The 27,966-nt window shown below is 38.6% G+C and overlaps 1 protein-coding gene across 1 annotated transcript in view; it reads left to right on the forward strand.

Annotated features, from left to right (window-relative positions):
- Nucleotides 1–27,966, forward strand: part of LOC115439047 (chromodomain-helicase-DNA-binding protein 3-like) — a 104,067-nt gene that overhangs the window by 75,378 nt on the left and 723 nt on the right. The window contains 2 exon segments of the mRNA XM_030162942.1: nucleotides 3,144–3,307; nucleotides 3,604–3,730. Coding sequence (XP_030018802.1) covers nucleotides 3,144–3,307; nucleotides 3,604–3,730 — 291 coding nt within the window.

A 27,966-nucleotide genomic window follows, 5' to 3' on the forward strand; every position in this document is an offset into this window, starting at 1 on the left:
TTTTGGAGCTTCTGTTTATTGACTCAAACATTTTTTTGTGACAAAGCGCTCCAATCCAGTTGTGATTAATAAGTTGTACTAATAAGACTGTTGGAGGACTGTATCATGAAGTTTACTTTCACTTAGCAGCAAAGCTATTAGCATGACTAGCTACTTTAGCATTAATTCTATGCATTAGCTAGCCTGCTAATCAGACCAACCAGTTACACAAAGGCAACTCATCAAATACAACTGCATGTGTTAACTTTTAGCAAGACACTTGAATGACTTGGCAGCATTTAGCCTAATATTGCGAGTTAGCAGTGTGGTTGCTGTTTGACGATATCAATGGGCAGTATTAGCATTAGCTTAGCAAGTTGCAGCCTAGCTTCACTCTCTTGTCCATAAAGCATTTTAATATAGAGCAAGTAGCTTAAATTACTTGGTGACATGCAACATAATACTTCTTCATTAGCATTGTGGTCATTAGCATTGTGTTAGTTAACATTAGCTTGGTGAGTTTCCATCATTTTGTCCAAGTACAGTCACTGACATCCACTAAAAGCAATAAAATTCCACGTTCAAAACATACAGTAAGTAGCTTTAATGACTTGGTGATATTGAACATATTTGCTGTTTTTCAGTGTGGCGTGCATTTTCAGGAAGTTAGCTTTAGCTTGGAGAGTTTCACCCACCATTCATTCATTTATTCATTCTTCTGTTTATATGCTAATCATGATCAAATTTGACACATACATGTATTGGGATAACATTGTCACTTCTATTTGGAACCTTGGATGGACCTGTCATGGTTCCTTTCACCTCATCGTGGTCATTTGACATAATCATGATAATTGTCATTTATCTGTAGAAAAACATTCAGTTGAAACAAACAGAAATCAAGCATTTTGTAATTATTTCCACATTGTTCTCCACTATTTAAGGTGCTCTTGTGATAACATCATCTAATTGCACCACTTTCTTCTGCTATGAGCTAATGGAGAAATAGTATTAGTGTAATTATTACCATAGTAAGTGTGATTAAACTAGTATTAAACTTAGTCTAAAGGAGGGGCATAAAGTAAACCTTACAATTAATGTTTTTCCTTCATCAGTATCATCACAGCTCTAACTATAGATCTGCAGTGGTTTTTTGTTGTTTTTTTTTGTTTTTTTTGTTTTTACACTTTATTTTTATTGTTTGATTTCTGTACAAAACAAACATAAGGGACATTTGGGATACACTGACCATTTAAAAAAAACATTTGTGACTAACAATTAGTTTTAGTAATGAGATGTTGAAATGAAAATTGTCTTTCTTCCATTTATCATGACACTATTCTTCTTCAGTCCTGTCTTTGGGTCAGAATCTCCATCTCAAATATTCCATTCACAGTTTGTATCCAGTCGTTAGTTGTAGGTGATTCTAATCTGCACCATTTTTTGCTAATAGCCTTTTTACAGGCTGCTAATAGAATTTTAAACAAATATCTGTTATTTTTGATTACACTATTATCAATAATATATCCGAAATACATCACCAAACATGTTTTAGGGATTGTATAACCCAATATCTAAACAACTGTTGAATATACATTATCCCAAAATGATGCAAGATTAGGACAAAACGAAAAGACGTGTATGATTTACATTAGTCGCTTTTCCATTGAACATCTGCGCAAAACTTTACCGATATTTACTAAATGTCGAAAAAACAGAAGAGCGTAATGTCGGTTTTCCATTAAATCATAAATGTAATGATTTGTTTATTTATTATCGCGGGATGACACGAGAAGTCATTCCATAAACATGGCGACGAATGTAAATATGGTGTTGATTTACAGATATATTCATTATTATTATTATTATTATTATTATTATTATTATTATTATTATATATTACCCCTCTATCTCGTACTAAAATAAAAAATGATTGGGTTTCCTGCTGTGTCCACACATACTGCAACATGTCTCTTGTTCTTCTTCGCTTCTTGTAACGTACATCAACATCTGGTTTTTTAATTCACCTGACTGTAGTTTTGAATAAAAGGTCTTTCCATTGCAGTTTTGTGTGATATACCATACGCCCGAAAAACCACCTCTTGCCAGTGCAAAAACTTTTAATTGAAAAATGAGACTTTTGACGAAATTGTCGTTTTTCCAATAGGTAAATTTTTATTGTTATATTCGCGCAATTTGAGGGTCAATGGAAAAGCGACTATTGACCTCTCCACATTCTCTGAATTTCACTTTTTTGCCATTGCAAAAGGTAAAGGCAAAGGTACTGAGAATATGTCACCTATAAATTTATCAGTCCAGTCCTTTTTTTACATTTTACTCTAATATTTAAGGTGGCCCCCCCCTTGGCAACAATCACAGCAGCGCATCTTTCTGGCATTGTATCAGTGTATTTTCTGAGAGTTTCAACCCCAATGTCATTCAACGCTCTCAGAAGTTCATTCCAGAGAGTTTCCTTAGAGTTTCCTTAGATTGTTGCCAAGGGGGGGCACACTAAATATTTGAGTAAAATGTAAAAAAAAAAAAAAAAAAAAAAGGATTGGACTGATAAATTTGTAAGTGAAATATTCTCAGTATTCTGGGCGGCTGTGGCTCAGTTGGTAGAGCGGGTCGTCCAGTGACCGAAGGGTCAGCGGTTTGAATCCTGGCTCCAACTGTCCACATGTCGAAGTGTCCTTGAACTGTCCACTGAACCCTGACTGGCTCCCAGTAGGGCCAGGCAGCGCCTTGCATGGCAGCAGCCGCCCGCTGGTGTATGAGTGTGTGTGTGAATGGGTGAATGTGAGGAATTGTAAAGCGCTTTGGGCACTGTGAAGGTGTAAAAAATACGCTATATAAGTTCAGTCCATGTACCTTTGCCTTTACCTTTTGCAATGGCAAAAAAGTGAAATTCCGGCTCTGTGAAAAAAATCAACCACCAGTTTCTTAAGATTTGACAAGTGTTCTAATATTTTTGCACACCACTGTGCATGTACCTACAACTGTGTTTCTTGTTCTGATCATATTTGGTCTATTTATTGTAGTAACAGTCTCCAGCTGTGATCATAAAAACACATATGTCTCACCATGAATCTGCCTGTTGGCTGACGTGCATCTCTGAATCTGACCTGACCTGTTGCTGACGCCGTTTGTCGTGGTCATTGCAGTTCTCAACCAGCTGGAAGAGCTGCTGAGTGACATGAAGGCCGACGTCACCCGGCTACCGGCCACGCTGTCCCGAGTCCCGCCCATCGCCGCCCGCCTGCAGATGTCCGAGCGGAGCATCCTGAGCCGCCTGGCAAGCAAGGGCACGGAGACGCACCCCGCCCCGGTCAGCAAACCCCGCCCCCTTTCCCAACCCTACACCTCAAACACTGACACACTAGTGGAAACGTGCTCAGGCGGCGTTCACCCACTGGGGAAATAACACATGGATGACGGCCAATGAAAACAAAGAGTCCATTATCTTGTCAACTGCTTGTTCTTTTCGCTCCACAGATTCTTGCTCAGCAGATTTTTGTGACAGGTTAAATAAAAGTAGAAGTAGTTTATCCGTCCTGTTTTTTTTTTTAGAAATGTGATCCACAGGTGTGTGATGAGTCTAATGAGAGTCTTCCTGTTTCGCAGCCCATCCCTCCGGGACCCTACGCCACCCCCCAGAACTATGGAGCACCTTTCACTCCCGCCCCCCCCAGCGCCCTACACCTGGGAGGGGCCAACTACAGTCAGATGCCCCCCGGATCCTTCATATCAGGTCGGTGTGCAGCGCTGTACTGAACTGTACACAAATCACCTGCAGCAGCAAAGGCCTGGTTTATGGCACAATTAAAGGGTTAGTTTGGATTTTTAAGGCCGTGAAGGATCAATGATGGTTCACCTTCATAGTCAGTATTACCCTTCCAGTGTCTGGGTGAGCATATTATGCACACTTTGCACTTCATGTTATAAAAGGTCATTATTTTTCACAATTTATAAACCTTGTCTCAGACATTGCTGTGTAATTTATGAACAGGCCAAAGACATAAAAACCAGTTTAACTTTCCAATATCGGGGTGAGCATATTATGCACACGTCATGATATAAAAGATCATATTATTCTTCACAATTTTTTAGGTCAGAATTCAAAAGTTAATTTACGCATGATTTTTTTCAAAATTCTGACCCAGCCACTAAATCAGCATATTATAAACAATGTTAAATTACTACATTAACACGCTTCTACCAAGTGAGTAAAAAATGCGCATTGACATATTCTAGCATTTAACATTTGACTTAGCACAAAAAATAGTAATACATATTAACCAGTGTTGGAGTTGATCATTGGCATATGACAAGCTGCAAAAAAAACCAACAAAAAAAAAAACAATCCAAATTTTATGTCGTATGTTAGGCAAGGCAAGGACGGTTTATTTAAAAAGCACATTTCATGTACAAGACAATTCAAAGTGCTTTACATAAAACATAAAAGCATTACAACAGGGTGCAGAAGAAGCAATTAAAAGTATAGGGATTAAAAAATGTAATTAAATGGAAAAATAAACACACTTTTTTGGGTTTTTTGCATCAAAAAATTTGGTTTGTTTATATTACATACACGGCATTTAAAGAGTTAAAAAATAACGGTGCAGTTACTGAGCATTTTGTATTTTTGTTAGGTTAGAAATTCTTGTTGGTTAAAACAACAGATTTTTTCTTAATTTGATTGATGTTCATCCACTTTCCAATAAATTCAACAATGGTACATGTTCAACTTTTGTAAGCGGTAGTTTTATCAACTCATTAATCAGATCGTTTTTTTATTTTAGAAACTATCATTAGTTTATCAGCCTTTAAAAAGTCACCATTGTTCGACCCAAGGTTATTATCGTTAACGAAAACTAACGAAATGACAAAAACTAGAATTGTAAAAACATTTTCGTTGAATGAAATAAATAAAAACTATAATTAAAAGAAAAAAACGATAACTAACTGAAACTGTATTGTGTGCTTACAAAACTAACTAAAACGTATAAAAATTATGGATAAAATTCCCTTTGTTTTCGTCTTTGTCAATGTCAGATTGATATAAAATCGATTTATTTCCCTCAAGCAATTTTAGCTGCTGGCACCATATGATATTTAACGATCCGTCACTTCTTGTCACTTGTGGTTTCCAGTCGTCTTCTTGTCCCCACTCTACCTGGAAACATGGAGACTAAAGTTGGGAGAAAGCAGCAGAGTCCTGTCTGGGATTTATTTGAATATGACGACAGAGAAGAAGAGAAAAGAGACAACAAAACTAAAATTAATACTAAAACTAAGCATTTAGAAAATAATGAAAACTAATAAAAACTAGCAAACCTGCTCTAAAAACTAATTAAAATGAACTGAATTAGAGAAAAAAAAGTCAAAACTAAATAAAACTAAACTATAATGAACAATCCAAAACTATTGTAACCTTGGTTCAACCTCTAGGTAAATAGATAATCTATGGATGAAGACCTCATACAAGCCCATGTCAAAAAATCCAACCTAAACCTTTAAATGTCACTCAGACCTTTACATGACCCTCAAACCTGAAGGTCTACGTGTCCATCTGAGTTATAGTATCTACAAAACAATGCCATGCACATCTGATTTTTACATTTCGTCTTATTTCAAGGAAAAATTTGATCATACAACCTACATATTTGATCTACTGTGAATTTCAACCTGTGTATAGAGTAGACTGTGTTGTGTTTCAGTCTTCGTGTAAACGGAGGGTGAAAGCTAAGTTCAGTTGTTGTGGTAATTGTGTGTGTGTGCGACTGTGACAGACATCAGAATATATTACAGTCAGTAGTAATAAACATCATATGGTATTACTAATCCAATATTTATAGTATTGAAGATAACCGAAGGAGCCGTTGGTTTGATGTGGTCGACACTTGGCAGTCTGCGGATCTGCGCTCGATTTATGCTTCTCCGTTGAAGAGTTACTGCCGTTACCTGTTGCTGCCTCTGCTACAGGAGCTGATTTATAGATCCTGTATTTATAGTGAACCTGTTGGCTGTCAAAGCGCCGACTCAAACAGAGATTCATTGCATTAAACACCACTGTTGTCCGTTCTTCATAGTCAGCGAGCACCTTTTTTTTTTACTTCAGTTGCGGCGAGCTTTGAAGTGTAGCACAAGATAGAAGGTTTAGTGTCTGAGATTTATGAGGACTGGCTGGTGGAAATGGAGTATAATGTTCCTAATTGTATTTTCATCAGTGTTAATTGCATGAAACGGAGGATTGTTGTGTTTGTGTTGCCTTAGAATCAGTCATTTATAACGACAGATGGAGCTGCTAGTGTTCTGTGGTGTCGGCCATGTCTCTACAGTGACTCAAAACAGACTTCCTCTTCTTGATTTTACATTTTACAGATGATGAAATCCAGTCTGAAGGTGCATTTCTGTCATGTACTATACCTGAGTGTGGTTCATATGCCCTTAAAGGAGTGATATTTTGCTTTTTTAAATGGAATTCTTCATTTTCAAACATTTCCCTGTGGTCTCCATAAACTGTAAATGCTCTGCTTGGGTCTGAATTCTTCAATAATTCAACTCCACAGGTCCTTCCACCTAAATTTTCTCCTATTACCAAGTTCCAAAGTTTAAAACTGAAGAACCACAAGGACAAACCAATCAATGAGTTATTTTATAACAAGGGGTGTTAGAAAATAGCGGTTCTGCAACATATCGTGATATTTCATTTCACAATACTGTATCGATATTTAAAAAGTACTATATGGATATTTTTAGGTATTTATTCAAATGCAGATATGGCGGAGGTTCATTTTTGTTTTTTGGTGTTCTTTATTGTTTTTATCTTATTTATTATAATTTAACACTGTTTTATTAAATAATGGTTATATGAAGCATCCTAAAAGCACTTTTTACTGTTTGAGAAGCAGATGGTAGTTCCTTTGATGGGACTGCACAAAAATAATGTTCTGATGTTAGTTCTGAACTAATAGAATATGAACATTTGAACAGGATCTGAAACTGTAATGTCTGTAAAACATAATTTAAGTTTTAACACAGGAAGATTTTGTTAAATAGCATTAGATCCTGTTTTGATCAAATAAAAACACGTTTAGCATTTATGCGTATTTCTGGTGTAATTCAGTTCTTCCAGGAAAAAATCTTAAAAATATATAAAAATCTTAACAATATATATGAATAAATGAATGCAAAATGAATGAATGATAACAAAAATAATTTCAAAATCTTAAAAAAAAAAACAATAAAAAATTGCCTCTTTAACAGTATCGCGATATACCTTATCATGATTCTAGTATTATGATTTGTATCGTATCGCCATATTCTTGCCAATACACAGCCCTAATTGTAACAGTTATTGTAAATATCTAAAGTTGAATCCCTCTATGGGTTGTTTGGCTAATTGTTTCTAGTAGCCCCTTCCTAATAGCAGAACTTGGAATCAGTAGTGTATAAACCAGATCGACTGACTATTAAGGAGTGATATTTTGCTTTTTTAAAGGGAATTCTTCATTTTCAAACATTTCCCTGTGGTCTATGTAAACTGTAAATGCTCTGCTTAGGTCTGAATTCTTCATTAATTCAACTCCAAAGGTCCATCTTCAACCCTGTTTCTAAGTAATGACACCAGAAAGGTGGTTTGGAGCGCTGGCCCTTTAAATGTACATGAGCCACTTCAAGCCCTGCCCCCCCAGGTTGTTGGCTGTGCTGCTCTGTCCCGTTAAACCAACAACTGAACATTTTAGGTAATGGGCTCCAAGTTTGGACATATTTTCAGTATGGACTACAACCGCTGCTGCTGACAAACACTTATGTCATACTCGGAGAACTGTTCGTCGGAAGTCTTGATCTTATATGTGCAAATGTCGTGACTTAACTAGTTATAGATGTAAGAAATTAAGAAGGAATTGAAACAGGTTGTAGAAATCCACTTGATTTTTGCCCAAATCAATACAAAGATATCTTTGGAGCAGCTGGAGGGTTCAAATTCAAACTTTTTGAACTATTAGGATCCAAATACACAAATAAATGAACCAAAGACTAAGAAAGGTGGGTTTAGATAAATATGAGCCCTTTAATTAAGTCCATGATGCATCTATATAAGAGTAGAATCAATATTATGTCGCATACAGCTGATGAAAAATAGCCCTTTAGCTAACTCTGCTACATTTATAGCACTGTCCCAGTCAAAATAAACCAATAAAATAAATAAATAACATGGCATCGCAGAAACACCCGTAGAAAATTGCTTCAATTTTGGCATAAACATTCAGTTAAACTCAAGGATGAACTGATTTTATTTTAGTCCAGGTTGTTGTGACCTCATAAAACACGTTTTTGCCAGAATTGCTAGTAACAGTGGGCAGCGCAGTGGCGTAGTCATTAGCACTTCTACCTTACAACTACAAGGTCCTGGGTTTGATTCCGTTAAAAACAAGTAAATCAAGGTTAAGTCTTGATTTTTGCCACAGGGTTGATGAAGATCTGAAGTTGGTGCTTGAGCGTCTTCAGTGGTCCAAATGTGCTATTGCTAATTACTAATGTTAATGCTTAGTACTGTCTGAGTGCTAGGATGGTTAAAATGTTTTAACCCTCTGATTGTCTTTATTATTTTTATTCATTGTTCTGCTACAGCGCTAAAACTTTCTCTCTTCAACTGCTAGCACAGCTCATTTTTCTTTGCTCTGCTTCTTTTTCTTATTACTTTGTTTACTCTCTTAATATCCTGTGATTCATCCAAAACTCTGCAGTATCCAAAAATAGGTTTTCATATCTTATCATAATAGTAATGGATGCTGGTGTTAAGACGCCTCGGGATTGCATCTCATGACAAGTCAACCACAACTGCATGAATATTGTAAAATTGTTTTTGCATTGACTGATTTATCTGTTAACATAATTTCTATGGGGGAAAAAAACCTTTAGGTGTGAAACATTTTGCCAACTCTTAACAATAATAACTCTTAAATCAGCTACACACTAAATTAAACCTTTCAATCATCAGGTTCAGTGTTTTGTAAGAACTGGTTCGATCTTGTCCTGCTTTAAATATCCCCATCATGCCTCCGCTGTGTATCTGGTCTTGTCTTGGGCTTGTCTTGGTGTCAATCTGCTTCGGTCCAAACATCCAAAGTCTTAGTCTTATCTTGGTTCTGATCCCCTCCAGTCTCAGTCTTGACTTGGTCATGGTTTTAGGTGGTCTGGACCAAACAAACCATGTCCCAGTCTGATCTGGACCGAGTCAGTTTCTTTAAATCGGTCCAGCTGTTCGGTGTATCCTGTGGTTTAGGGGAGGTATTACACCCGCCATTTGGGTTTGGATCAAACTTAAAAGTCTGAACCAAACCGTTTGGGTGTGAAATACTCATCACAGAGCAGACATTTGTCTTGTGTTGTCAACAGTTGGACTTTCTTTAACTTCTACTGGCAACAGGAATGGGAATCTGAAATCACCAGTAGCCCAGACTCTCTAGTCTTGGTATTTGTGGTATCTTTGTGGGTCCAGTGTAGTTTAGGCCTTTGGGACGGTGCATGTCGGCCCCAGTGGAGTTCCAGAGCCTCGGTAGCCGACCCACAGAGCCCGTCTGTAGAGATCTGGACTTGATTAGTTGGCAGCTTCCACTGATGATGGGCAAAATCAGTCCAAAATGTTGCTCCTATTTAAAGATATCATCTAAGGAATTCCATCTTTATATGGTTATGTTGTTGTGGAAAAACATTTAGCAAAAAAACATTCAAGTTACTGACTGTGAGAGGGGGGGTATTTGTCGAAAAGCAGAGTTCAAATTCAGTTGAATGTGTGGAGAATGATCGCCTCTAAAGCAGCTCTGTTTAAGACACTTCAACCCCTGAGCAGCTTAGTTGTGAAAACCTCAAAATCCGTTTCGGAAAAAATATCTGTAGCAGAGTTTCTGATGTGGCTGCCAGATAAACACCTGAAATAGACATTACCCAAAATCAAACACAAATGTGCTGCTCTGCTATATTAAGGCATTTTCATCTCTTAACATGTCCGACCTCAAAACCTGCACTGACGCATTGTGCAACAGTGAAGCCCTGTCTGGAGCGCTATCAAATTTGTCTGAGGACTGTTTTCCTTTTTGAAAACATGTTTATTTTCTCTAGTGGAGTCCTGTTGCAGCTCTCATTACTTATCAAGTAAAAAAAGCGTTGAAATTAAAATCCATAAAAATGGTAACGCTCCGTTCTTCTCGGCCTCCTGTCCAAGTCGACTCGCCTGCAGTCTGTCAGCGCGCACATGCAGTTTGTGAATTTATTTTCTCATAATTAGTTTGGTAACAGCATATGCTCACCAGACGCACTTCCCTCCCTGCATGTGCGTTCGTGTTCGGAGATGTTTAGATAGCAGAGATGTGGCAGAGATAACTGGTAAAACCTGATATTCCCCAATAGCTTTACCCTAAAAACCACAACAGCCAGCTCCCTCAGTGCAGCGTCTGACTCGCACTCAGTGTATCTTGATTTATGTAATTGTAGACTGAAACATCTGTCAAAGGCATTGCATTTTAGAGAGCCAGGGCCTATCTCTGAAAATGTCATTATGCTCAGTCTGTCTGAGTCTGGCCATGCCAAGAAAACATTCGGACTTTGTGCCGAGGTATTTTGAGAGGGACCGAAACCACAGAAGGAGTTTGGTTGTGTAAACGTCGTGTTGTGACTCGTGAACCGGCGGAGGGCTGGGCCCAACGCCGCCGGCTGTTCAGAAATAGTCGCAGTGCGTTGAGTTGTTTCGCGGAGGCCTCGCCGAGCGCACTCTGAACATCCTGAACTCTGGAAGCGTTCAGCAAATGAGGCCACGTTTACGGCCCTTGATTGGGGTCGCGCTGGTCCCTGACCCTTTCAGACGAAGCCAGGAATGAAAAAAGAGGAGAGCAGCAGAAATGGACGGAGTTAAAACAACAAAATCCTCCGATTCCGCGACCTCCTAGCTTCCCTCGTTTAGTAGCCATCTCATGAGAGAGGTTCCCATCTCAGCTCTCACTTAAGTACACAAAACATGTCCAAAAATATGCATGTGTGCACTTTTTTAACTCCACGTCTATTTTAGCTGCACTCTCTGAACTTAATAATACACTGAATGACCCAGTGAAGGATTGTTTTGTGCTGCCTTAGTCTCTGCAGAGGCGTTGTTAGCATCTTGGCTCATTAAACTCTGAGCCTTTGACCTCTTTTCACCTTCAGATTATACCATTTCTACAGCATGCACCATGAGACTATTTCTGGACATGCACAGACGTACTGGTCGAACGTTGGTAATGATTGACATGGCATATTGATGACAGTGGCCGATGTTTATCTGTTGATATATTTAGAGGTTGTTTAATAAATGTATGTAATTGAATTCGTGCACCTTCAGATCTAGTGTGATGAATGCAAAGAAGACTTCAAAACAGTGCAAGCTTTAAATGGTCTAGCTCAGGGGTGTCGAACTCATTTTAGTTCAGTTCCACATTCAGCCCAATTTGACCTCAAGTGGGCCGGACCAGTGAGATAATAACAGTAAAAAAAAAATTAAAATTCTATTATGATCAGGTTTACGTCTACAAAGTTTCCTTAAAAATCTGAATAACGTGAACAACTTGAATTGTCTTAAGAAAAACAAGTGCAATTTTAACAATATTCTGCCTCCGTTTATCAGTTTATCATTTACACATGTCCATTACAATCACACAAAACATTTAGTAACTGGCAGAATATTGGTAAAATTGCATTTACTTTTCTTAAAACATTTCCGTTTGTTTATATTTGTTCAGGTTATTCACATTTTTTGTAAATGTATAGTTTGATAATGTAAACATTTTCATGTAATTTTACTTTTTTACACCAAAAAACAAAGAGAAAATGTGGGGTTATCATTATTTATAGGTTATTATGATAATACTTTACTGGTCTGACCCACTTCAAATCTAATTGGACTGTATGTGTCTGTATGTGGAACCTGAATTAAAATGATTTTGACACCATTGATTGTTAATATCTTCAGTGTAATTTTTGCAATTTTTCATAAATTCATCCTGCGGGCCGGATTAGACCCTTTGGTGGGCCGGATTTGGACCCCGGGCCGCATGTTTGACACCTGTGGTCTAGCTCCTCCCTATTTGTCTGAGCTTTTAACAGTTCACCGCCCCAGCAGAGCCCTCCGATCATCCTCTCAGATGGTTTTGGATGTCTCCAGGTCCCGATATAAACAGTGGGCTGATCGTTCATTTGCTGTTGCCGCTACAAAACTGTGGAACTCGTTGCCTCCTGACTTGCGAGTCCTCACTGACCTGCCCCTGTTCAAATCCAGGTTCAAGACTCACCTGTTTAGACTAGCTTTAACCCTTTAGCACTGAGACACTATTAGGTTTGAATCTGTGCTCTCTTTTATCAATGTGTGTTGTGTCCTACTGTTTTATGCATATTTATGGGACTTGATTAAGATGGGTTTTTTTTTAATCTTTTAATTTAATCATGCTTTTAGATGTAAAGCACTTTGGGCTTTGTTATGTTGTTGTAAAGTGATATAGAAATAAACTTTGATTGATTGATTGAAGGACCTTGTCAATCAAATCAATAATTACTAATTCAATCATTTCAGGTTGAAGAAAGGCTTTGAAATCAGCCATGTCCGGCTTTGATTGACAGGTCGAGTCAGACTTTGAATGTCTGTTTATTCAACCCATAAAGACCCTTTTTTTTTTTTTTTTTTTTTTTAAAAAACAGTTCCCAAATGAATTTTTACCTCTACTTAAGATTTCTTAAGTGATTTAACATCATTTATTACAATGTTATCCTCTGTATTTTGCATTTTTTCAGTGAAAATCAGGTATTTTTTTATATTTAATTCACTGATCATGCAGATGTTCATTAAAGCTCAGATTAAAGTTGAGGGTTTTTATATGAGAAACAGATAAAACTGAAGAAAAAGTGACTTTTTCAGCTAAATACATCATTAACTAAACATAAACCCAGTGTGTCCATCCACTGTTTTTAATCCATTTGCATGGGTTTTACTGGTGAATAAATGTTGTAGAAGATCACAGTGTGTCCACGGTAACTATGGAGCCTCTGAACGTCCAAACAAATGGGTCATATCTGATGACCATGAAAAGACGACAAACTGCATTTTACACCAATATTTACATGTACTGATAAGATTAGAGGATCAACAGGTATTAAACAGTTTAGATCAGTAGATGGTTTTGGTCGTCAGTGGCTGTTTGGGTCTTTATGAGTTAATTAAACACATTTTTTTCCTGACTTGGCTGTAGCGGTTTTGGATTTTCACATATGAGACCATGACATCGAGTCATCGAGCACCTTGTTACTCAGTGCTCGATGACGTGTATCATCTGTGTTTAGCATTAGCTCTCCCATGACACCTTGCACTCCCGCAGCTCCTCCTTTTTTGCCCAAATATGGTCACTTCCAGTTGTAAAAGGCCAACATGATGCCTTCAAAACAGCAGTTCAGAAACCAGTGGGAGGTGTTACACTGCCTCTGTCCAGGAGTTCTATACAGTCTATGATGTAGTCATTTTTTATATGAAGATTTCTGTTTTTTGTTTTTTTTGTTGTTTTTTTTTCAGAATAAAATGAAAATGAATAACAATTTTGAAAAAATAAATAAATAAACAGAAAGAAGGTAAAGGCAGCAGTAGTAGTAGTACCCATAAGTTATTGTCAGGTGCAAAAATAGACATTTATGTAAAATTTCATGAAAAATGGCTTGATATTTCTTCTAACCTAAAGAGACTGTGACAGATGATGCCTTTTTTTCCTGTGGATTGATGGAGTAATGAACCATAACTACAGCTGCAAGCAACTATAGCGGGTTCAAACCCATCCATGCATTTTAGATCAAGAACCATGTCGATCTAAATGGAAAGAGTATGGACGTTATCAGCAGATTAAAGTCTTATTAACACAGTAAAGCCTTAAACACACAATTTGTTATGGAAAAATCTTCAAAATCCATTGCAGTGTCAACATTTGGCCAATTTGCATCAAATTATATGTCAATTCTTTTTGTCATGTACTGCATATATACAATTGAAATGAATTAATTATGAATTATCTACTCAAATATATTTTCCAGCATCCTCTAGAGGTGTATTTTTTCTGCTGAATACTTGACAAATGTGTAAATGTGTCTTTCAGAGGTTATGTGTTGCAGTGTTTTATCTGCGATGTGTGTGATAGAACAAGAACCCTCATGTCAAATGATTATCTCAATGTCTATATTAATAATCTAAGTCAAACATCCACGTTTGAGTTTGTAAAAGTGTGTTTTGTTTTGTTGAAACACTCATATTCAGCTGAACACAGGACATGTATGAATATAAAGTATCTGAATATGTGATTCATGAGTCATTCAACATTTGTCCCTGTGAAAAATGGAAACACATGCTTCATCCAAAAGTTTCAGTTGAAATAACGACATGAAGAGTCTAATGAGTAATAATATGTAAAGATGCATCTTGGATACACTGATTTTTCATAACTGGTGACTGAATGTGTGACAAAAACATCTGAGAATGACTTATAGAGATGGTTACAATCTGCAGCTTCACCACTAGATGTCACTAAATGTCACACTGAAACGTACTACTAATATGTTATTGTGATATCGAAAGCACTTTGTTTCAGATACTGTGATATGTTTTGTTTACCATCAACTGGACTTTCATTTGTCATGTACATTCAACCCTTAGTCTGATACATAAATGTTTTTTGTTGCATCTTGTATGGCTTTGATTCACAACTGAAACTTTTACACAGTTTAGGATAAAATCTGCTTCTTAAGTCTTGATGTTATTTTTTCATTTCTGTTCATCTCCATAAAACACATCCACTTCATTCTGCCACTTTACATGTGATGATAAATAGCAGAGGAAATGGGTAGAGCTGATGAGTAAAGTTTCGTGCTTGCTAATGTTAGCATGTTAGCTAACTAATGTTGGTTCCTAAACCAGGTCCTAATGGATTCCTCTAAAATCAAATAAGGCTTTTATGAGGTGTTTCACATCTTTCCACTTGATGATTTGTTTCTCAGCTCTGTATCTTTTCTGTCCAGTTCAGAGGAAGGTAAATAAAGTAATGATTTACGTCAATACAAAGCTGAGTGGGAAGTTAATCCCTGCACTGCTATAAATGGACCTGGACACCAAACAGTATTTAAGACACTTAAACTTACAATCTACTGCAGGTAAAGCACTGACTATGGAACGTTATCACTGTATTTTAGTTGAGTAAGTGAATTTCATTGATTCTGAACCCAAACTGGTGCCTCATTTTAGACAGACATTACAATAAACTGTGTTGGACCCAGATTTGAGTTTTACTGCATCATGACGTCAGACTTAACGAATGGACATCAACATTACAAGTTGCTATTCAGCCAAAATATTTTGACATGACTGATTTTTGTGTGTGCATTTCCCAGCCCTAACATATCTCATATCTCAGCAGCTGCTCAATACTTTTGTGAAAACCTGTTTCAGCCTCATGGAAGCTTCTCCGGACTAAAGGAGTCCACAATGTAGACACTTCATCTTTTTAGGGGCGTAGAAATTAGTGGATGACACAGGTTCCAGCCGTCGGCACCTGCCTGCTGCTGTGTCCTGAACTCCCGCCAGCTTCGGTAGCTCCCCCCCTCCCCTTGACCTCTGACCTCCCCGCTGAGGAGGGAGGCAGACTTAAAGCCAAGTCCCTACGGGGACCAGTAAAGTGTCACATTATCCTGCCTTCCCCCTTCTCTTCGAGCCTCCACTACAGTCTGCCGCTTGTCTGCCCCCACAGAAGCCGCCGCCGCTGCTGGGGCCACCGGGGGAACAACCACCACCACCACCAGCGCCGGGGGATCTGCCGCTGCTGGAGGGCCATGCGCCGCCGGTGTTTGTCAGAAGACCAAGGAGCACGACGTGGTGCAGCGGCAGCGGGTGGTGGACCTGTGGAAGGATGGCAAGTCCGAGGGCGCCATCGGGCAAGAGCTGAGGATGCCCAAATCCACGGTGCACAGCATCATCGTCAAGTACAGACTCAGCAACACGGTGGAAAACCTGCCGCGCAACGGGCGACCAAAGAAACCCTGAAGGGGCGAGGAGGAGGAAGAGGAGGAGGAGGAGGAGGGGATGAAACATGCACAATACTGGAATGTAAGACAAAGACTGAACAAGAGGGAGGATCGGATGGAAACCTGAATGTACAAGGACAAAGTAAATTCCAAAAATAACTCAAGGATGGAGCACTTTGACATTGGTGGAATGTACGGAGCACAAAGGCAGACAGAACGGAGAGAAGTGGCGGCTTCACTTTAATCTGTGAAAGAAAACAAACAATCAAAGGAAAGCTGGCCCCCGAGATCCAGCATTAATGACTTGTGAGGGGGGGTGGGGGTGAGACGAAGAAATAGATGGCCTGACTGGAATGAACACATCCTCCAGCAAAGAGGAACAGAGCTACTGAAAAACAGCCCAGAAATGTGCAAGAGGAGGGAAGAAAAAGAAAGAATGTTAATGCAATCACAGGTTTGCAGGAATTTGGATCTGAAGTCTGAGATGCAACCATCCCTCCTCAGTCACCCATTTCAGCAGACGACTTCTTCTCTGTTTCTGCCTGTGCGTTGAACAGATTTCCCGGAGGATCGATCCTTCATCCGGCGTCGACTGAACCGAGCCTGTCGCCTCGCTTTGACCCTGCACTCCCTCATTCCTCCGCAGTCCTCCACTCCTCCAGACCTCCACACATATGCAGACCAATAGACCTCACACAACCTGCAAACCTGCAAACCAGTCCATTTGTCTGCAGAGCGCAAAAACCCAGACAATGCACTCTCAGACTGTTGGGAAGAAAGAAAGAAAAGACTTGAAGGAAGGAGGTTTTGAAGTATAAAACACTACTACTCATGGACTTTTTTTTAGCTTTGGTGATCCAAAGGCCGACAAGGATCAACATTTGTACTGTATCACAACATTTACCTTTCTGCAGAGGTCACTCAAAGGGGAGCATCACCTCCACAAAGTATCCAGATTTGCAGTTTCTACCGCTCATCGCAGCGAAAACTCTGAGTATTTACGAGCGGCGCTTCCTCCAAAGCTGCCGACTGTAATGTGTCACGTCTCCCTTCTCCGAAAAAAAAAAAAGCAAAAGGCAGACTCGCTTTGAAGCCCCCGAAGAGAAATCTCTGCCTCTAGACTTCTTTGGAGCTTCTTTATTGTGACAGTGTGATGGATTCCACGCTGGAAAATGTCCCTCGATCCCCAAGAAAATAAAACACTCTGGACTCTGTCATGGTTTTTCCAGCTCAGCATGTGTGCAGTAGAGCTGTACATCAGTGTGACATCCCAGAGCAGCAACCAGAACACTTTTTTTTTCTTTTTTCGGAACAAAGAGAAGAGAACGATCAGTTTCACAGTCCAAACTTTTCTAAGGATAATGAGTGTTTTGTAAGCTAAAACTCCGTGGTATTTCCCTTTAAGCTTAAAGGATGTAAAGGCCAAGGAAGTGTGGTTGTAGTGCGGCCTGCGATGACAGTATACAGGATGTGTGTTTTTGCGTTTTTCTATGTGAATGCGGGTTTGTTTTATGCATGTTGGTGTGTGAGGGAGTGTAGTGCGTCCATTTATATCAAAACTTGCATGGGTTCAATACATGATCCAGACCAAAACATTTATTTTAGTGAAGTAGACGTTGGAAGCCTGCATTAGGATGGACCACGACACACTGCTTCCTAAAACTGAAGTCAAAATATGGTGGTTGGTCAGTACAGCTGTCAATCATGCAGAGACACACCCCTTTGGGATAACTCTCAACACATATCGATTAGGGCTGCGTATTGGCAAGAATGTGGCGATACGATTCAAATCACAATACTAGGATCATGATACGATATATCACGATATGTCATGATACTGTTAAAAAGGCAATTTTTTGTTTGTTTCGTTTTAAAAAATGATTATTTCCTGGAAGAACTGAATTACACCAGAAATCTGAGCAAATACAAAACACATTTTTATTTGATCACAGCAGGATCTAATGCTGTATCACAAAATGTTCCTGTGTTCAAACTGAAATTCTGTTTTACAGACATTACAGTTTCAGATCCTGTGCAAATGTTCATACTCAATTAGTTCAGAATTAACATCAGAACATTATTTTAGTTCAATCCCAACAAAGTAACTACCATCTGCCTCTCAGACAGTAAAAAGTGCTTTTAGGATGCTTCAGATAACCATTATTTAATAATAAATAAAATCTGAACAAAAAAGAACAACAAAAATGAACCTCCACCATATCTGCATTTGAATAAATACCTAAAAATATCAATACAGTTCTTTTTAATATTGATACAGTATCGTGAAATTAAATATATATTGCAGAACCGATATTTTTTTACACCCCTAATATCGATGCAGTTAATGACAGGAAAGTAGAAAATTCATTCAATCTCTTCTTCCAATTTTTGGCCAGTTGAAGCCCTATGTATATTAAAGTGTAATACCACTGATGACCACTAGCTGGCTCCAAAAATTCTGGCTCCATTTGATTCCCACTCAAAAAACAACAAATTTTCTTTAGAAATATTGAGCTAATATGCTTTTCCAGGGCTTATTTTAGTCTCATTTGGTTTACGTTGTGGATTTTTTAAAAATTATTGCTCCATGAATATAAGTTTATAGCAAACAGAAGGCTGCATTTTACTATAATAACATTAATGCCACGCAAACAAGACTATAAAAGGATTTTTTAAAACTTTTTTATACTTGTTACGAAAGTTGCACCACTTGTTAGCCTCACGGTTATTTTTATACTTTAGTGCCTTCTGCAACCATAGACCTAGAAGTAGTTGAAACAACATCACATCTCTAGTTGGTTTGAAGCTGAGTTTGAATTTTGGCTTTTTGAAAATGACTATATTTGGACAAAAATTACAGAGATGGTGGCGGAGCTAATGCTAAATACTAGCTTAGTAGCTTATTGACTTGGCAAAATGGTAAACTTCAGGAAACTTTTTCCAAACAAAATAATTTCATGGCGTTGGTGTTTTTATTTTCAATCACAGCTACAGTCAGTCTCTCCATCAGTTGTATTAAAATGTTTTATTCAATAAACAAGCGTTTCCATACCATCTAATAAAGGGAGCAATAATTTAAGGATGGATCAGAAAACTTATTTGAACGCCCAAATAACAAGACCAGAATGACTCCTGGAAAAATATTACTTGATACAAATCCGTAAAAATTACAGCTTTTTGGAGCAGCACCTGGTGGCCATTGGTGGTATTACACTATCACATACTTTTACATTAGCTGTAACACATAAAAACCTCCATGTTATAAAAACTGACAATAGTGTGTCAGTTGTTTCACAGAAAATGCTGGAGATTTTTCATTGCAGTACCATAAGTGGCCACTGGGGAAGTTTGAAATAAGGCTGTATTTAATTCTCTTAATGCAGCCATTGTTTATACATTACATGAAGTCGACACGACTCGAATGTACTTGGATTAAATAAGTACCGGGAATAACTTGGTGCTTTTAGCATTTTCCTTTTAGCACTGTAGTCAGTAAGCTAGCAGTAGCATTACTTCCAATTTTCACCCGTCGCCCCTTGTTCTCCAGTTTAGAGCTCTACTATTTTTTGCCCAAATATGGTCATGTCTGGCGCCAAAAAGCCAAGATGGTGTGGACTAAAACACCATACTTGAGGCTTCAACCCAACGGTCCACAAACCAGTGGTGATGTCACTGCGTCTGCGTCCACTGCGATGGTTCAGCTGTAAGGTTTGGCCTGTGTTCTGCTTAGTAACATAAAAAGGGCAGGGTTTATGAGCCACGCTGCAGCCAATTCACATCAACATACTTTGGCTTCACTTTTAGGGAGCTGTTGTGTGTTTGTCTCAGCACAAAGCAGCTATTGAAGATTTTGGACAAATAAAATAAAATGAGCATAATTGTGATTTAAATAAGGAAATGCCTGACCAAAGGATTAGTAATTCCCAAGCAGTTCCTGCCAGTTTTCAATGTTTGGTGCTAAGGGTGCATTTCTGTGAGCACCCAAAAATCACTGACAAACTTGAGGTCCATAAATGTGCATGCAAATCACTTCAGCATTACAACAACAAAAAAAAAAATAACAAGACTGACTCTGGAAGATTTCCTGCTCTCTCCTTCGATTGAGAAATTTCTGCGCATGGATTTCTGAAATCCTCTTCAGTTTCCTGTTGGATCGGGTCTTAATTCTAGAATCAAGCCTGTGCTGTTTTAGTTTCTGAACGGCTGACAGTTCAGACACACAAGGTTGTTCCTGATGAAAGGTTTTGGCTTGGATGCACTCACGCAAAGCTTTTCAGCAAAAATGCTGCGTTTGCTGCCAAGATGGCAGACTGATAGTAGGCAGGACCTACCGGGGAGAGACGGACCGACATGTTGGCCAGGAATGTGTTTTATGGCCTTTTTGGACTCGAGGAGCATCTTCTAAAACAATCCCAGAGTTCTAGGGCTGATTTGAAGAATTCTTAGACGTACTGTATGTGCATGTGCAGGCTGTTGGATTAGTGTAGCATTACTGTAAGTACTAATAAGTCAGTGGGACCAGAAAACCTTTATCTGACCAGCGAAGTCTTCCACAAACCCAGAGGAGGGACCTGCACGAAAAAAAGCAGGAAGTGCTGATGGACGGAGTATTGCAGAATGAGAGGGAAAACAGCATTTGGCAGCAGAGTGAAATTACGATATTGGATGTGCAGAGGGAGTGGGTTATCCAGCGTAACACGAGTTCTTGGTTAAATTTCACTCCTGTTTTATCTTCATGCTTCCTTTTCCTTATATGCGTTTTTTGGAAAGCTCTGCCAACTCTGCATGTTCTTAGACCGACACTGTTATCACAGATAGAGATTTAAGAACATCTGATGACAGTATCAACATTTTTGTTCTCTGGTGGATTAATACTATCCTATAAAAACACTGTAGAGTACCGCAGGAATGAGGCCTTGAAACGTGTTAGTTTCCCCTTGAAGTCGATGACTTTTTGGTTAAATGTCTGAAATGGCACAAGGTTACTACATTTTCAGGTTTTGTTCTATGACACAAAATGAGCAGGTTAATACCACACATGTAAATTCTGAAGGTTTCATTTTAAAAAAAGTAGTTGCTAATAATCAGCTAAATGACTTTACAGAGAAGGTCGGAAACATAGCAAACATCGTATCACCAAGTTTACCATGATTTGATTACAGTACCCAGCCTGTTGGCTTAGCTTTACTTGTAAATGTTAGCTTTTATGTGGTATTACATTTTATGGTCTGCTAGCTAACCTGTTGATTAGTGTTATTATACCCTACTAGCGGCATTGTACCCGTGGTGCCATTGTATGATAGCATGAGAGGCTAAAGTTGCCCAGCATACCTCACAACCTTTGAATACCGACATAAAATTGTGCCTAGTAGATTGTCAGGTAATGTTTCTATTCATTTGGCGAGTTTGGCAGCGATCGGGCCTGTGAAGGCTGAGGAAAATCCTTGCAAATGCCATCCTGTGCTGCAACATCGATAGGACGGACACAGAACCTGCATCATATAGTAGGATTTGAAGCTAGCATTGACATTAGTATACACAACTGTATGTGTTAACATTAAGCATTAGCCAAGAGAACGTGGTGCTGTTTAACAGAAATATAGCTAATTAACATAATTTTGTTTTTAGTAGTATTTCAGTAAGTTAGCTGTAGCTTAGCATTAGCTTACTACTTACTAAATCAGGTCACGCAGACAGTTTTAATGGAGTGGGGTCAGATATTTCTGTCCTATTGTTGGCAGTGGATTGGTGCTTGAAAAGTGTTTTTATTTGTGTAGGTTGTCCAGTTGAACAAAATGAGTAACAAGCTAAGCGTATTTTGTGCAATAATGAAACCAGCAGTGAGAAAAGGGAACCGGAGCAATGCTAACCTATGGATTAGCCTCCCGTCATCCCTGCAGTACTACATACTAGTACTGTCTGTACTGTATATTTTTGTTGGTGTTGGACGTTATGACCCAAGATTTCTATCCTTGTATGTTTCTTTATTCCGTGACCGTTTTCTGACTTGATCCCGTCTCAACATAGAGAATATAAACCATTTCAATTTCATCATATATGTGGTTAATATACGATGGTGCATGAAACAGGAGAATGTAAACAGTATTTTATTGTCCAAACTGCGGTGTAGGTAACGCAGAAGTTAAAAAAATAGATATGGCAACAACATGAACTTCCTTATCGAAAGAAAATATTGTTACGCTACTTGTTCCGAAGCAGTTCTAGCTGCAAAAAAATGGAAGACTTTGCTGCCTATTAGAGAAAACAGAGCTGATGTTTTCTTTGTTTTTTTTTGCCATTGTAACATCAGTCTTGGTTGATGTGTTCTATGGTGCAGTTCTGTTTTCTGGCTTCATTCCTGTTCTCTTCTGTTTCTGCGTCTTTATTTGCTTTGTTCGAGTCCTTTCTCCTGCTCTTTCACCCAGTCTTTACCTCGGTTTGTTTTGCTTTTTATCAGATTTTGTCTGCCCCCCCACCACCACTACCGGCCTCCACTGGCCCGATGCCATACGGTTTCCCAACACCCCCCCCCCCTCCAGCCTATAAACCCCCACACCCACCCCCCCTCCGCCCCCTGCTCCCCCCACCCCTCCGAACTGACTTACACACTCCTTATTATATCTTTGATCAGCTCGGTGTTGTTATGACAGTTTATTTTTTCCTGTGGTGTGGGTGATAGAAAGGCGCTTCGAGACTATTTCTGGCTTTGTTTTGGAAGCAGCGTTCAAACCCCCCCACCTCCGCCCCCCCTGCACATCCATGATAACTCACTGCTGATCCCTCTGCCGTCCAGCTGTGCAGGCCTGTACACAGACCTTCAAACTCAAGTATGTGTGCGTTTGTGAGTGGATGAGTGTGTACTAATCATTTCCGGCCTCATTAAAGTTACAGTGATGCATTCTGGGATTTTATTATCACTGCAAACATCATCCTGTACATGTCATAATCATATATTGATGTATTGAACTGAATGACAGTTGGCCCATTAAAAGAGTATAAATAACCACTTGTGTAATAATGGGTTTATCTACTTATTCCTGTATCTGCCATGTTTAAAAGCCATTTCTAATATAGTTTATTGATTACAAGACAGTCATATCCTTCCATTAGGTTTGTAGCTGTCTCAGATTATAATGAACACATGCATTTTTCAAGCTCTGTATCTATTACAACCAAAGACATGTTTCCATCCAGCTCACAGGTGTCAAACATGTGGCCCGGGGGCCAAATCTGGCCCACCAAAGGGTCCAGTCTGGCCCCTGTAATGAATTTGTGAAATGCAAAAATTACACTGAAGACTAGGGATGGGAATCAAGAAGCGGTTCTCAAAAAGAACCGGTTCAGTAGCTTGATCCCTTGGAATCGTTTGCCTGCCTGCTTAACGATTCAGCTTATCGATTCCGCCTTCGTTGTGCATGCGCGATGTCATCACACGTACACTGCATTGTTTTGGTCAGAACGTAGCCAACATGGCGTTGAGGCAGAAACGGTCCAAACAGACCACACCAGGTCCAAACAGACCACACCAGGTCCAAACAGACCACACCAGGTCCACTGGAACACTGTCAAAGCTTCCATGTCTTCAAAAGGGTGGAATCCCTCTAATATCTTCAAACATTTGTCCACAGCATGTGACTCATTTACAGGAATGTCATGTATTTGATACGCTTCTTAGCGGCGCTTGTGAATGTAGCGGCAGAGTGAACACCGTTCCGGTTCCGGTGTGGGCAACAAACGTCGTACCCCCTCAAACACAAGTTTCCGAAGGTAAGAAGGGAAAGGAAATGAGGTACACAACAACAGGAGACCAGCTGAGCAGAGTTGAAGCGGTTCCATGTAGTAGAAATGCCGCAATAGAGGAATTATTAAAGAGTCTTTAGTTTCACTTTCACTGTACGCCCCCCCCCACCCCAAACCGGGTCCGGCGTCATCTGTTCTTATTATTTGTTCATACTGTATATGTTATATTTTCTGTGCAGATGGAAATATAAAAGACAGTGAATGCAAACACACCTGTTTGTACTCTTTTATTCCCTCACCCAATGGGAATCGATAAGAGAAACGATAAGGAATCGGATCGATAAGCAATATCGATAATGGAATCGGAATCGTTAAATTCTTAACGATTCCCATCCCTACTGAAGACATTAATCATTTTAGTTCAGGTTCCATATACAGACCAATTTAATCTGAAGTGGGTCGGATCAGTAAAATACTATCATTATAACCTATAAATAATCACAACTCCAAATTTTTGTCCTCATAAATGTAAACATTTTCATGTCATTTTACTGTATTTACACTAAAAAATATTTCACAAAAACATGAATAACCTGAACAAATATGAACATTTTTAAATGTCTGAAGTGTAATTTTACCAATATTTTGCCTGTTATTAAATCTTTTGTATATTTGTTGATTCACTGTGATCTGTAAGTTGTAATTTACACGTTTATATGATAAACTGAGACAGAATATTGTTAAAATTGCACTTAGTTTTCTTCAGAAATTTCAGTTTGTTCATGTTTTTCACTTTGTTTTAAAGGATAGTTGGTAGATGTAAACATTTTCATTGCATAATTTTACTTTTTTCGCTCTGAAACATAAAGGAAAGTTTGGAGATGACATTATTTATATATTATTATATTATTATTATTCTGGTCCGGCCCACTGCAGATTAAATTTGGCTGAATGTGGCCCCTGAACTAAATGAGTTTGACACCCCTGATCTAGCTGGTTTTATTTGCATTTTTAATTTATGCAGGGAAAAAATGGGTAGAAGTACTAAAAAAATCTAAAACACAACTTGAAATGTTGCTGAAAATAAGCTTTTATTTTTGGAAGCGTTACAAAAGTTGGAGTACTGTTAAAATGTAAATGAAAGGAAACAGATTTGGTGAATATTTGAGTTTGTGTCTATAAAGTGATGAGGAAGTCGATGTTTTAATGTCGTGTTTTTCAACCTTTTTTGGACAAAGGCCCACTTTGACCCTCCTGCTGGGGGTACGTTATTCTAAAAGTAACGCTACGGACCTGCATGTGGAGGACGTGCTGGGTTATATAGCTCTGTTGGTAGATCTCATTATTTCCCACCTGCCACCCCACAGAAACAAATTTGTGACTGGGGGGTATTACACAACAGACCTCTGAGCGTACACGGGGTCTTTACGCAGAGGTACCGCCCCCGTTGAGAAACACTGTAATAGTCCAACTGCTTGCATTTCCACATGGGGGGGGGGGGTCTGCTGCTTCTTTGTACTAATAACCAGTGAGCCCGTGGTTTTTCTTTCCCTCCCGTCCTGTACTTGTGCCCCCCCGGAGAGTGTCTGCGCCCCCCCACATTGCTTTAATACAACAAATACATGAAAGCAGTGGTTCCCAACCTTTTTTGCTCCTGAAACCATTTTAACATCCCAAATTTCTGGTGACCCCAGATATTCAAAATGGAGACTTTTTTTTTTGGGCTAAAATTAATTTGTTTTTCGTCATCTAATAGTTTGCTATACTATGTTGTAAATAAATGCTAATTTTAGATGACATTTAGGCTATATAATGTATATCAGGGCTGTCAAACTCATTTTATTTCAGGGGCCACATTCAGCTAAATTTGATTTGCAGTGGGCCGAACCAGTAAAATAATATAATAATTAGGGGTGGGCAAGTTAACGCGTTATTACCACGTTAACGCATTCATTAAATAACACCGACAATTTTTTTTATCTCACGTTAACGCCGTTTTATTATTGTTCTGCCTTTCAAGCAAGTCTTAGTGGATTTATACATACGGACTCTTATTTTGAAACTCATGCTTTTATTTTGCTGGTCCACATACCGGTGCTGTGTGTATGTGCAGCTCAGAGGAGAAAACCGGCGAACTTTACAAGTAATGCTGATGTTTAAGCTAATTTGTTTATGCTAGCAGTCGCAGATGGGTTGCTAATTCTTTCTGCAGGCTCATGCTAAGTTTATGTAAATTCATTGGTTGTGTTTAGGTGTAATATGTCAGCCTTTGAACTAACCTTTACTCATTTACGATGTGAATGTTGTATTAGCAGTCATTTTATCTCGATGCTAACTTGAACGGGAAAATCCATAGACACGCTAACGATTAGCATTTACAGGTTAATTAAAGATTTACAACGTCTTTTTATTCAGCAACAAAGGCTCACATCAGAGATATTTGATACTATTCATTCTTACAACAACTGAACATAAAATACTCACAGGCAAACGTTTTTGGGGCCATACAAACAAGAGTGACAGAAACATGTCTGTTAGTTCTATGTCCGAACTGACTACGGTAACACGGAAAGGACAAAACATACGTTAGTGCAACTTATTCTGACCACTTCAGGGCCCCTTTTGCTTGCTTTGAACAACTGAACATCACATATTATTGAGCTTATTAGTATTAGTACTGATTAGTGGGCTTAAGACTCCTGTCAATCACTCACAACTGTAAATACACTGGTGGGGACATAAACATGTGTAAAAGTAGTGTTTTTTTACATGGACATTTTCATTTTAAATGTCTTCAGATGGTGGGGGTGAGAAGGACACAGTTGTTTGGAAGCACTGACGTTCAATTATTTTTATCACCGGAGTACTTCCAGTCTGGAATATCACTGAAAGGCAATACATGCTGTTGATGCGCCCCCCCCCCCAACAACTATGCGATTAATCGCAGAAAGCCATGCGATTAATCGCGATTAAAAATTTTAATCGCTGCCCACCACTAATAATAATATATAAGTAATGTCAAATCCACAACTTTCTCAATATTTTAGAGTGAAAAAAGTAAAAATAAACAATGAAAATGTTTACATCTACGTACAAACTATCCTTTCAAACAATGTGAATAACATGAACAAACTCAAACGATAAGTGTAATTTTAACAATATTCTGCTTCAGTTTATCATTTCCACATGTTCATTATAACTGACAGACCACAGCAGGTCTACAAATACATTTAATATCAGGCAGAATATTGTTAAAATTGTACTTTCTTCTCTTAAAACATTAAAGGTTGTTCATATTTGTTCAGGTTATTCACTTTTTTTTTTTTTGAAATTATACTTTGTTTTAGTGTAAATACATGAAAATATTTACATTTACAAAGAGAAAAATTTTGGAGTTGTGAGTATTTCTAGATTATTATGATAGAATTTTACTGGTATGACCCACTTGAGATTGAATTGGTCTGAATGTGGAACCTGAACTAAAAGGATTGTTAATATCTTATTGTAATTTTTGCATTTCACAAATTCATCCGAAGGGCCGGATTGGACCCTTTGGCGGGCCGGATTTGGCCCCCGGGCCGCATGTTTGACACCTGTGATGTATATAATCCACCTTTTTGGTGTCTGCTTCTCAGGTTTTCTTAGAGATGTTTCAGTGGGGTCAGGCGGGCGAAGAAATCTTTCCATTCTCTGTTCCATCTAGTTTTCTGACTGCGACTGTGTCCCCGCACACGGTCACATGATCAGGTCAATCAAGATATGCCCTCTCAGATATTATATCCTGCATTTTATTTGAACTTGATTTTTGTGGGGAAAGTGTGTGGGGTTTTAATGACAATGAAATATATATTGAATGATTAAAAAATATTTATTAGTAATTTTTTTTTTTAATCAGTTACTAGAATTTTCAGCCAATGCCATTTGAATTCCTGACGACCCCACATGGGGTCCCGACCCCAAGGTTGAAAAACACTATTAAATGGCAACAACAGTGAAACGCCACCATGTATGAAAAACTGCAGAAAGCAAAGGTTCTGAGAAATGGTGAAAAAGTTCCGTTCAGCTCCTCTACCAACACCTGACGTCATGATTTATTGTATTAAATACTGGTGTTAATGCAAAGATGAAAAACAAATTGCTTTATATTTGCATAACATTTGCTAGTAA

Source organism: Sphaeramia orbicularis, chromosome 18, assembly GCF_902148855.1.
Source record: "Sphaeramia orbicularis chromosome 18, fSphaOr1.1, whole genome shotgun sequence".
Taxonomy (NCBI): Eukaryota; Metazoa; Chordata; class Actinopteri; order Kurtiformes; family Apogonidae; genus Sphaeramia; species Sphaeramia orbicularis.